At 25.3% G+C, this 12,686-nt stretch overlaps 1 protein-coding gene across 1 annotated transcript; it reads right to left on the reverse strand.

The window, feature by feature from the left end:
• Nucleotides 1–1,676: 1,676 nt before the first annotated feature.
• Nucleotides 1,677–8,906, reverse strand: LOC135922676 (uncharacterized). Its single transcript, XM_065457108.1, has 5 exons — nucleotides 8,859–8,906; nucleotides 7,265–7,364; nucleotides 2,576–2,753; nucleotides 2,223–2,336; nucleotides 1,677–1,918 (listed from the first exon to the last, which is right to left on the reverse strand). Exons 3-5 carry the CDS (start codon nucleotides 2,678–2,680, stop codon nucleotides 1,727–1,729), a joined length of 411 nt encoding a protein of 136 aa, XP_065313180.1. The 5' UTR covers nucleotides 2,681–2,753; nucleotides 7,265–7,364; nucleotides 8,859–8,906; the 3' UTR covers nucleotides 1,677–1,726.
• Between the last annotated feature and the right edge of the window lie 3,780 nt (nucleotides 8,907–12,686).

The raw sequence follows: 12,686 nt of genomic DNA on the forward strand, positions 1-12,686 counted from the left end.
TTAGTGTTGCTAAACGGTTCGATTTGAGCCGATTTTTAAAAACAGCTAATTCAATGCTTTATTTTGAAAAATATTATGCAAGCCTAAAGATTTTGCTCATGGATGACATAAAGGTTTGGACATCTAAACTAAATTTCGAGACTTAGACAATATTTTCCTGGCTAAAATATTGAGTTAGCCGTTTTTAAAAATCGGCTCAAATCCAGCCGTTTAATATTCTTCTCTATTATTTTTACTTGCATTATTTTTATTTTTATTTTTATTTTTATTTTTATTTTTATTTTTATTTTATTTTTATTTTTATTTTTATTTTTATTTTTATTTTTATTTTTATTTTTATTTTTATTTTTTTTTTATTTTTATTTTTATTTTTATTTTTATTTTTATTTTTATTTTTATTTTATTTTTATTTTTATTTTTATTTTATTTTTATTTTTATTTTTATTTTTATTTTTATTTTTATTTTCATTTTCATTTTCATTTTATATTTTATTATTAACTAAGATAAAAATATTGATTTCTCTCATTTTAATAATTTTTATGGATATTTGAAAAATTTTCAGGATAATAAAAGGTAAAAAAAAAATTTTTGGGCGGTGGGGCTCTTGATCCATTGAAAGTATTCTATAAACTAGATAAAAATTATGATTAACAAAAAGTTTTGAAGAAGACAAGTCCTGCTATAGTCACTTAGAATCCATCTTGTCCCTTTGTAAGAAATTTTATTTTAGAATCCTGAAATTTTTTGTCTAATTTTAACATTTTCGATCTCAATTTTCTCAAAACAACTTGATCAAATTATAAAAAAAATTGAGGATATTCAGCTTATTTTTTTTTATAACTTCATAAAAAAAATGAGTAGCGTTTTAGAATTATAAAAATTTTAAACGACATTTTTTATTTAATTTTAATTTCTACTAACAAATATATAATATATTAGAAGTGGGATAAGGAAAGAACTTATTTAAATGGGGACTTCGGCGAGTTGATACACTACTGAAAAAGGTAGAAAAAAAATCGCCTTGCTATCTCGGATTTCTGTCAATAGGTTCTAGATATGAATAAATTAAAATTATTTATACTCTAAATTTTCTGATAATGAAAAACAAAACTTTGATTGTTTTACATAAAAAAATAATTATTATTTATGAATAATATACCATCCTCTCATCTGCACCTGTTGAACGTGTTTTCAGCATAGTATAAATGCTGTATTAAACACCGAGCATCCTTTCTTTTTCCGACTTAATTATTTAAAATTAAAAATTCTAAATCCTATTTTTACATTTGAAAAAAAACTTGTTTAGTAGAAAAAATTGCAATAAATCAGATTTGGAAGTGGCCTTAAAATAAAAATGGGAGGTAAAAATTAAAGAGTACATTATACAACTCAAATGAGCATTTTATCATTCTTTGTATCATATTTTATAGACAGAGTATATTATGCCATACATTTATATGTAAGTGTAATCTATTAACCCATTTAAGATATCGTATTTTAACACAATTAATATAATTATTAAATTTTTTAGATATCGTATATCAAGATAATTAATATGATAATTAAAGCATATAGGGAAAAATCAGTTCGATATCAATACCAAGTTATAATTTAAAGTCTATAGGTATAATATCATCTAAAATATAAAGAAATTATAAAATAAATTAAGACCTGAGAAAATAATAGAATTGTGATAATAGAGTTGAATATATATGTATAACAAATCTATTGGCAAGAATTGATTTTCTTGCTGATCAAAATTTTGTTTTTTCTAAATCCAGCCATATCTAGGACTTTTATTGTTAGTTCAAGATCTAATGTTGTTACGAAGGTGTTTATGTATACTTGATGGGTGGTTGAGTTATCATGTTTTAATGTGTCGACCACCAAACGATCCAAATATTGAGTTATATTCATCTTTATTATATATTTTATATGGTATGAAGATCACAATTAAGGTAGAACGCTATATGTAGCTATGGCTCATCTTAAAAATTGAGTCCCTATGGCTATCCCAAAAAATTATATTTTGATATTTTTCGAATATATTATTTTAAAAGAATAATATCCCTTTTCACTATGATAAACCACCTAAATGTGACACCCTTAATTTAAAAAAGAGATCCGCTAGGATATATATTTACCCTAAGATTGCAAAAAAAGTTTTTATTATAATGGTAACTACCAATCAATGGTAATTATTCACTTATTCATGAATTACTTCTTTGACACCATAAAATGATTTTATCCGGATTCCACCATGTATCATATTCATCATCAAGATATTGCTAGATTCTTGAGGATTGTATTCTTTAGCCACCATACTTATCCGGATCTAAGTGAGAAAAATATGAATGATCTTATTTTCTAATTTTAAACAGAGAAGGAGAAAGAAAGAGAAGAAGGCGTAGGAGATGGAGAAAGAGAATAGTGAAGAGAATGAGAGAATGATAGGAGAGGATAGGAGGGGAGGGGTGAGAGGAGAGGAGAGGAGAGAAAAGAAAAGAAGAAATAAAAGTATCAGAAAGGTAGTAGTAAAAGCAATTATAAATTTAAAATTTTAAATATTTTAACCTCTGGATTATTCATGGTTATGGTATAATTTAAAACATAATTGGCTTTGTTGAGAGAGCTAAATTTTTTGAGGCAAAAAATATCAGCCACATTCCTTTCCTCCATACTTTTTATTTTAAAATCAGATCCATAGGAAATGTATATGCTGCCATCTTCACGTTTAACAATTGGTAGATCCCTTAGTCGAATATGATATTTAGTAATATATGGTGACTATTTTAACTCTTAAATTATCGAAAACTAGTTGTTCAATATATTTTTATGTAAATCGGCAAGTTAAATAATTCAAAATTGTTGACATAGACACGTTTGAATGAATGTTTTACATCAAGTTTATTATCATCAGCTTATGTTCTTTCAAAATGTATTAACGAGCTGAAGATTTTATCGGTCATTTTTTTTAATCATTATTCATATTTACCAGGGGAATTCAATTAAAATTTAGCGTAGGTCTCTTTCAAGTCAGGTTTTATTTTTTAATATTTCATTCATAGTTAATTCATTATATAGTACAATATAAAAAATTTTTATTTAAAAAAGAGATTTATTCAAACTTAAAATTAATTAGTAGTATATAAAGATTGGTCAACATTAATTATTCTTATATAAATAGAATAGATTTAATTAATAAGTATTTTTTTATTACAATGACAAAGGTCCAAAATAGAAATATTCGGGGTAGGCCGTAATTTTTTTTACTTAGAGCCTGTGAATATCTTCCAATAATATTCAGTTACCAATTGCAAACTATTTCATTCACAATCAATATATATATATATATATTTTTAGCGAAATAAAAAACAATTTAGTAGAGTTGCTAGACTTTTTAGATAGAAAAAATGGTGTATATGTATTTTATATAGATACATTTTATTAAAGGATAAATTTTAGCCGTATCGATTTGATATCTATTTATAGATATATTTAATAGATTCATTTTGATACAATTTTCCTTTTTTATTGAAAATACTTTATTTTTTATAGAAAAAAGTGTATGACGAAAATATGATAAATGGTAAGAATAATGTAGTCTTTTTTTTATAGTCGATTAATATTAGTGATAGTGTGACATAGTGATTAGTTGGAACTTCCAAATTTCTTATTACTAAAGAGGAAATAGGCAATAAAATTGAAAGATATATTATCATATTTTTTTAACACCCTCCAAAGATGATATGGAAGATAAGGATAGAAACTTTGAATAAATATGTTTAAAAGAGTGTCGCGCTCTTGATTTCACTAAATTCAAAGGATGTTACTCATAAGGTATAACACTAAACAACCTTACAGCGTACCTGTTGAAAAACTTATTAACATGGCTAACTATGTGTGACGGATAAATAGAGATGCCTCCGCGATAAAAGCTTTAAGAATGAGTTATTAATTAAACTAACAATGCGAATTTATAATTAGTTTAATTTTATATTTAATATAAATAAAATATCAAATTGAGTAAAAAAAATGTTTGATTCACCTCACAATTTGAATTTTAAAGATAGATTCTCAATTTGACATTATTTAAACCTTATACATGATTATAATTTTAAAAAAATGTATCTTAAAAAATCATATCGATATCTAGAATGATTTTTAACCATGTATCAGAAAATATATTTAGATACTGTTTTCGGCCATCTATCTGCATACCGATATATTTAAAAAGTCTCTTTTAACAACTTCCCAATTATTCCATCTCTATTAGTTATAGATATATAACCCACTCGCAACTCCAAACCCTTTGTAGCCAGATGAGCGATTTTACTTAATATCAAGGATTTGGTTGTTGTCCAACGATATAGCAATTATTATGAGATCAAATTCATAATTTATCTCTCTTACTGATTTTATTTTACCTTTTTTTATATAATAGTTTTTAATATCTTTTTTCTTAATAAATATTTTTTATATATATGGATATTTTATATAAATTTTATTAGATTAATATATTCGAATAATAATAATATTATATCATTGATATTATATATTTTTTATCAAAATGAGATCTATGAGTAAGTACCATTTGTAATTCACAGTAGTGATATGCATCTGACCTAATTTTTCGAGCATGGCCCAAAATCTTTTTAAAAATATTTGTCAAGTCCGGTCCGATACCAAACGATTTTTTTTTATTTGTCTCAAAAAGCTATTTATCCACCCGGCCTGAATTTATTTAAATCTGGAAATTAATTTTTTTCCTCAGTTTCACATTTATACACTAAACACAATTAAGATTTTAATCATTCTATATTGGCGCCTTTCTTACATAAATTTTAAAATATATCAATTTTAGGTATGGCGATGGTTTAATAAGCTTTCCCCACACGCAGTAGATTAAATTATAAGAATTTTATTGGAGAATTTTTACCCGCTTCGCCAATTTTTACATTCTGAAAAAAAAATTTTTTAAAAATTCTCTTTTTATCATGGCTTGATTTATTTATATATATGAATTACAAATATTTAAGAATAATATTTGAACGTTAAAATAAAAATCCATCAATTAATTAGACTAAGGATATAATATTTAACTAGATAAACAAAAGTAGAATGCATATCTAGCCTATGCTGAGCTTATCTCAAGCTACTATAACAAAATGGTATATTAAAAATCATTTAATCATCTTAAATGAAATAAATTTCATTATTTTTTTCCTTCTTTTTGGAAAAGCTTTTGAAGACAAATGGTATATAAGCTTGGTGGACCAGGAGAAATTATAGAAATAGATGAGACACATCTATTTAGGCGAAGATATAATAGAGATAGAGTTCTAAGCTTGGTGGACCAGGAGAAATTATAGAAATAGATGAGACACATCTATTTAGGAGAAGATATAATAGAGATAGAGTTCTATCGAGTAGAGCTATATGGAATTTTGGAGGAATCTGCAGAAAACAAAGTTTCTTTGAGGCAGTTGTCTCTCGGGATAGATAGATAGACATTATTAGGGAATTAAAAAAACATTTCCATGAAGATTATACAATCATGACAGGTAGCTGGAAAGGCTAATAGAAGTTTAATTGCACTATATTTTATATTATATAGCCATATTTTATTGAATATGTGTAATTGTGATCATTACATGGTCAATCATTTGGAAAATTTTGTGACAAGATCTGACCCACCCATCAATACACACACAGACCATTGAAAGATAATGGAGAAGCTTATAAAATAGCATTCCAAGAACAGGGGATAGACTAATTTAAAAAACTTGTTAATCTTAGTGTACAGGAAAAATTATTGTTATTTATATATATATTCAAATAAAATAATTATATTGAATACTAAAGAATAAAATTTTAAATTTGTTATTATGAATATATATAAATAAACAAGCAATTATAAGCATTAGAATAAAAAGTAGTCTTTTAGCAAAAATATTTGTTCATTATATTCTTAAAATTTAATCTAATGCGCATGTGGGAAAAACCTATTAAACTATCGTTACCAAATTTTATTTCAACATTTAAGCCTCGACCAATTTTTTTAAAATTTTAAGCCCAACCAAGTCCAAACCAATTAATAGCTAGAAAATAATTTAAAAAGTTGATATTGGATATAGTAGAAATAGAGACCAATACAATACTGATCAATTTTTTTTTAAAATATAATAATTTTTAAACCTGATTGAAATTTAGGAATCTAAATTTACAAACCTAAAAGCAACCGAAACTCATCCATTTTCTAAGAGTAACATAGTGAAATCAGCTGTTTAAGATTATTATTTATAATACATTTAACGGTATATAATGCTGATATAATTTTACCCGTCATTCATATCCTATATTACAGTAAAGAAAAAATTGATTTAACAGGATTTACCTCTTAAAAGATACAATTTCTCCAAAAATAAAGAATTCAAAGCTAATGTTAATTTAATCTAGAATAAATAAGACCTTGGTATATATTTTCTAAAATATAAAATAATATTTGATAATTTTTCAGCTTGAACTGGGGTTAAGTTAATTCAACAAATGTAAAATCTGGATTTATGGCTTTTGCAAAAATGATCTATACTTCAAAAATTATCCCTAATTGTAATTTTCTAGCCAGGTAATGTCTTCACATCCGATTTTTAATCACTTGAAATCCTTTATCATTTAGGCGTGTGGAACAAATTTTTGCCTTTGACTTGCAACGCTATTAATTATTCAAACTTATTAAATTGCTTTGCAATTTGCATCTACATAATATTCGTTTCTGATAGTTTCTTTAAAAAAAATTAGAGAAAAAAAACTTTTATATCTCGGCCACACATTTATAATACCAATATATCACTTTCTCTACAAATAAAATTTACAAAGAAATAATGTAAGGAATTTGAGACTTATTGAAAATAATAAAATAAAAAAGAAACTTGATTAGATTAGTTTGATTAAAGTTTTATAAAATTATTTAAAATATTTTGGAAAAAATATCGTTTTGCAATGAATTTATAATTGTCATATAATGACCCACCCACAACTATAGTTTCATACCACCCAAAGACAATTTTTAAAAAAAAATTATAAATAGGCTCTATATATAATTAAAATATATAATTTACTTAACCCTAACCCAAAATTGATTTTTTAAATAATATATTTAAAATTAGCTTCTAATTCTGTTTGTCACTTAATTAAATTTGCATAAATTGGGTGCGAATTGTAGGTCATGGACATTTATAATATAGTATTTATTTTAAAAACCTAAATTTACGGACTTGCCCGTGGAATGGGATATTCTTAATGTTGTAAAATCCTGGTCTAGTTATATTGCACGTTTCGTTATAACTGATGTAAGGAGAACCTTCGTTTAACACCAAATAAAATATAAAATATGAATACATCGTTTTGTGCTGTTGTTAAAGCCCTTTGCACTGGAAAAAGTTCCTTTGTTTTTGGGCCGGTTAAACCCTTAATTTGTATTGTACCCATTATATAAATGAATCAGAGAATTAATTATGTTAAGTTAAGCTACTAACTTTCTCTTACGCTACCATTTTAGAGCATAGAAGATTTAAAGTTACAAATAGAAAGAATGCTCAAAAATATGAAACAGAATAATGTTAGCCGTTTTTAAATGTGCCTCAATACGATTTTCATGTTGTTATTAATATTAGTCCTCATATTGATAATACAAAATTAAAAAATGATGAACATATAATATAAGCTTAATTTTTTAATTACAAAGATGCATCTGATAACGATTATTTTTGTGAAAATGAATAATATTTTATCATGATAAAATAAAATTGCAGATCCATGATACATGTCTATTTCAGCAAGTTGATAGTCACCCTAGTAAGATTACATGGTTATTATATTTTTCCTTTTTTTTATCGGTAAAAATTTTATTTATTAAATTTTATAAAATATGTTATAAATAACATAATATATTATGTAATATTAAAATAAAAGTGAAATAAACATGTATATAAAAGATGACAAGTATGAAAACTATATTCAAATTTTTAAAAAAATCTTATAAGAAGGGGAGGAAAAAGCAAAGAGGCCCTTATTGACATCCTAGGGAACCATGGTAGTTACCTCAACAAAAATTTACAAACCCTAACCAAAGCCGTCGGCGCAACATTTTAAAAGGGATTCCTGAACCCTATTAATTTGATATAAAAATTTAACCTAAAATCTTAAAAAAATGATGGCCTCAGGAGGCTTATGTGCACATTGATAGAAATATTTATTGGGATAAAGTAAAAATCTGAAAAGTCGTGGTACTTTCTAATTTTTGACATTTGGATTAAAGGAAAACTGGGAGACACAAATGAAACTCAAATAGTGTTTCCTCTAAATCAAGGAATGTTTGTGAGCCCATCTGGTATTTCCCTAACGGGTTCCAGAAGATTTGGTTGATGCTCAAGATTATAGAGTTAATAGCTCTGTGGTGACTGAACCATATTTGTGCTCTTTAGGAATAAATTTGAAACAAACTCTGTTTATTCATCTTTTAATTTCCATTTTTTTTACTCAGAAATTAGCTATTTTTATGAAAATTTATTACTTTATTAAGATTCCCATGCCTCTAGTTTTAATTAATGTTAAAAGTAAACCGTGTACTAAAATTTATATATTAACAAAAATCTTTTTTTAATCAGATACATTTTATGAACGTTGTTTTCAAACAATAAACCACTTAAATTTAAATCATTTTAATAAGAGAGCATTATGAAGATTTTTACGAGGTTAAACTTTGAGTAGTTATGTAAAAACGAAAACTTCTAAAAACCTAATCTTATACAAAATAAAATTTTAAAAAATATATCAATATTGCTATTTTTTTTACCTTTAGCTTCGGACTTTTGCAAAAAGGCAAAGTAAAAAATCGCACACAATGCAGCCAATTTCAACATTTTTAAATATTATTATAACAGATAATTTTTTTAATTACGTTCTATAATTTAGAAAAACAAACCTTGCTTTAAACGAGGATCGGGCTAAAGGCACACTAATTTATATAAATAGTGCTATAATAATATTTGTAAGATGACCTTAATTTTTTAGTTTAAAAAAAATAAAAATAAATCTAAAAAGGATGTCAGAAACAACAATCGATTCAAATTTTTGCTTGTATAAACCTAAGTTTAATTAATTTAGATGCCGATTAGCGTATAGTGGGCCAAAATTAGAGATCCTTTTTCAAGGTCGTAAGATCAAACCCCATGTTATAGCAAATTTTTTTATTTCGGCATAATAATTTATATACAGGTTATTAGGTTATAATAAATGTTCCGAATAGTTAAATTAAATTTAAACAAGTATAACTATTTTTTGGATAGCTATCTTATATTTTTTTATTTGAAATGAATAAATAATATGTAGTAAAAGTTTAACAAATTCATGTCGGGCTCTTAGAAAACTTTTAAATCTTATATAATTTTAAAATATTTTAATTATATATATATATATATATATTTCATGAATATACAATGATTATAATTATTTTAATACTAATTAATATATTTCAGTTTAGTTATCTTCATGTCAAATAATATAACAAAGTTAGATCTTATTATATAAAATAAAACATTTCTGAATGTAAATAAATGACATTATTCTAAGATGTAAGTGTACCCAGGGCCGAATTAAATTAAGGTCAAAATTCCAATTACAAGCGATTATTGTCATTTTATATTCCAATCTATTAAAAATAAATATAACCAAAATATAACTTCATTAACTCACATAAACCTATAATTTCAATATTCATTTAATTTTGATTCGGAATAAAATTTGACAAAAAAATGATCATAACATTAGCTACATTTTGTTTGAATGTTGATACAAAATGTATAAATTCAGCTTTTAATATTTTATTTAACCATTCCTAATTTTATGAGCTTTCCGCAATAGTAGGCGTATCTCTGAATTTGTTTAAATGTACTTACTCGGGTTGGGTATTTCCCATTTCCGCAAATCATCTACATAGACAATAATATTGGTGATTTCTTTTGCATTTACGAGAATATATATTTAGAAAATACAAAAAAACATAAATTTATCAATTAATTTATGAAAATTAATTTATGTAAAATCAAATAAAAAAGTTAAAGAGCAATTCTTACCTTTTTTTATTATCTGTTTAGAAATTTATACATGAATATTTTTTAAATAAAAATGTAGCTTAATATAGACTGAAAAAATATTTTTTCAATTTATAAAGCTTAATAATCATGGTATCGGTCATTAGTAACAGTTAAAATGTACCTTATGTTAACTTCATTCCGTGAAAAATGCACTTGAGGTATTCGCATATTAGAAACAAAAATCTAGAGGGAAAATATCTTCTCTAAGGGGTTTTGCATTTACCAGAAAATGCAACTCGAAATCGGCCGTTCCATATTTTTGAACATACAACTGCTCATCAGAACAAGTAAAATTATATTTATCAGGCGCGTACGCTGGAATTTAATCTGGGGGGGGGGGGGGGTAATAAAAATTTTTAAGAAATATTATTGTTAATTAAAAACACTAAGCATAAATTTATTAGGACTAATAACTTTTCTAATACACAATTTTAAATTAATGTAAATTACAAAAAAATTATATATATAAACCGGCATTGAAAAACTATAAAATTAATGTGAATTATAAAATATAAAGTGAATATAACCACGATATAAATCACTTAAATAACCCAAAATTGAAATTTGAATTTTTTGGGCCTTTAAAATATATAAAGTATAAAAAATTTGAATGTTGGAAATATAAATTAATACACAAAAGTTTCTTAGGAATAATTGTATTGTATGTTTTGAGCTAATTTTTCAATTATTTATCCTTGCTTGGCGTTAAATGCCTATGAATATTCAAAAGATACAAATCATTCAATCTACTTTCAGAAGTTGTATTTCATAGGTATGTTTTTCAGAGACTTGTTGGCCCGGCACCGAGCCGGACCCTATTTTAATTTTTTAAACATACCCGGGCTGGGCCCAAATTTTTTTTAAAAAAAAATCTGGGCCGTGCCCTGCAAGTGGTACCTCTGCAGGGCTCTGTTATTCTTCTTAAAAAAAATGTTCTCTCATTAGTTTATTAATGGGAAGAGTTGCTAATATATATAACCATTTTAATACATTGGGAATATAATCTAAAATGTGTTTGAAATAATGCAAAGCATTTATAGCATTTTTTGGGACTGTATCAACCATAGTTAATCTTTTAATCATAGTTATTCAGATAATAAGGCATAATAAGATATTTTAACATCTTCATGATAATAATCTAACAAATATTTTTTTTTTCTATCACCACCTGAAAAAGGTTGGAAAGGCTTTTGTGGAAGTAATATCTGCTGATTTGTAAGTGCTGCATGATGAATTAAAAACCATTCATTTATTTGGGTTATAAATGTATCTAAGAGAGGGGACATTTGTTTTATAATACTCTTCTACTGATCCTATATTAATGTTTTGACGATAGGGATACAAATATTAAACACGTATAGCTCTGCTTTTGACTCAACAATAACATATAAAATAGAAATTCTTCATCAACATTAGCTCTAATTTCCTTGAGCTCTAATAAAATGCTCTCCGCTATTCTCATCTTCTTAATCAAGTCAATGTCATGTTTTTAAAAAATATTACATAAAATAGTTGTATAATTAAATAATACATTCTAATGAGAAAAAAAATTTGGAATAAGTATTGAATCCAATAATTTTCTTGCTTCTGAGGAAATATTTCTTTCAAGCCATTATGATATTTCAGTAATAGCATTAATAATCGGCTCTTCTAACTCCATAAAAGCTGTTACTGCTTGATGGCGGAGACTCGATCTCGTTGGACAAGCTTGCAATTTCTTTCTCTCTGTTGGACAAGGAGTTTCAGTGATAATTATTATTTGACTAGAAATTTAGATAAATAATACACCACTAAAATTTGAAAATAATAGGTAAATTACGCCAAGGAAAACTTGAAATCGAAATTAATTGATAAAATAACTTAGTAGATTAAATATATATATGAGATAGGAACAAATATTGACAAATATAAATTAATATTAACAATAATATTTTTGAAAGATATAATCCGGTATTTGCATTTTTTGGCTTAGGGGGGAGGGGGATTTGTCCACCTGCCCTTCCCCCGATGCGTACGCGCCTGATATTTATAGCTAATTGATAGACATCCTATTATAATAACATTTTCTCCTTTATAAATTATTATTTTTATCAATTTTTTATAATAATAAACCGGCCCGACCCGTATATACGGGTCAGGAAAATTATAAATAAACCCGGGTCTGGCTGAAAATTTTTTTTTGAATTACCCTAGTCGAATAGGGCTATATATATAGACGACTATTATTTAAATTGTATATAAAAATTGAAAATAATAAATAAATAAAATATAGTTAAAAATTGTTGCATCGTAGAATAGTATATCACATTCATCCACTTCTCATATTTCCTAATTTTTATTTCATAACCATTTTATGGATCGTTATAAATGTTAACAAGTTTATAAAATAAAGGTAAAATATTTTACAAATTATTCAACTAATTATCATTATTTTTATGTGAAATTATAAATTTTTATACTAACATACCCAATTTCAGTACTATATTTTTTAAAATCTAAACTGAGATTGTTTTTTATAAACGTGGGCA

The sequence above is a fragment of the Gordionus sp. m RMFG-2023 genome, chromosome 1, assembly GCF_954871325.1.
Source record: "Gordionus sp. m RMFG-2023 chromosome 1, tfGorSpeb1-WG-v2, whole genome shotgun sequence".
Classification (NCBI taxonomy): Eukaryota; Metazoa; Nematomorpha; class Gordioida; order Chordodea; family Parachordodidae; genus Gordionus; species Gordionus sp. m RMFG-2023.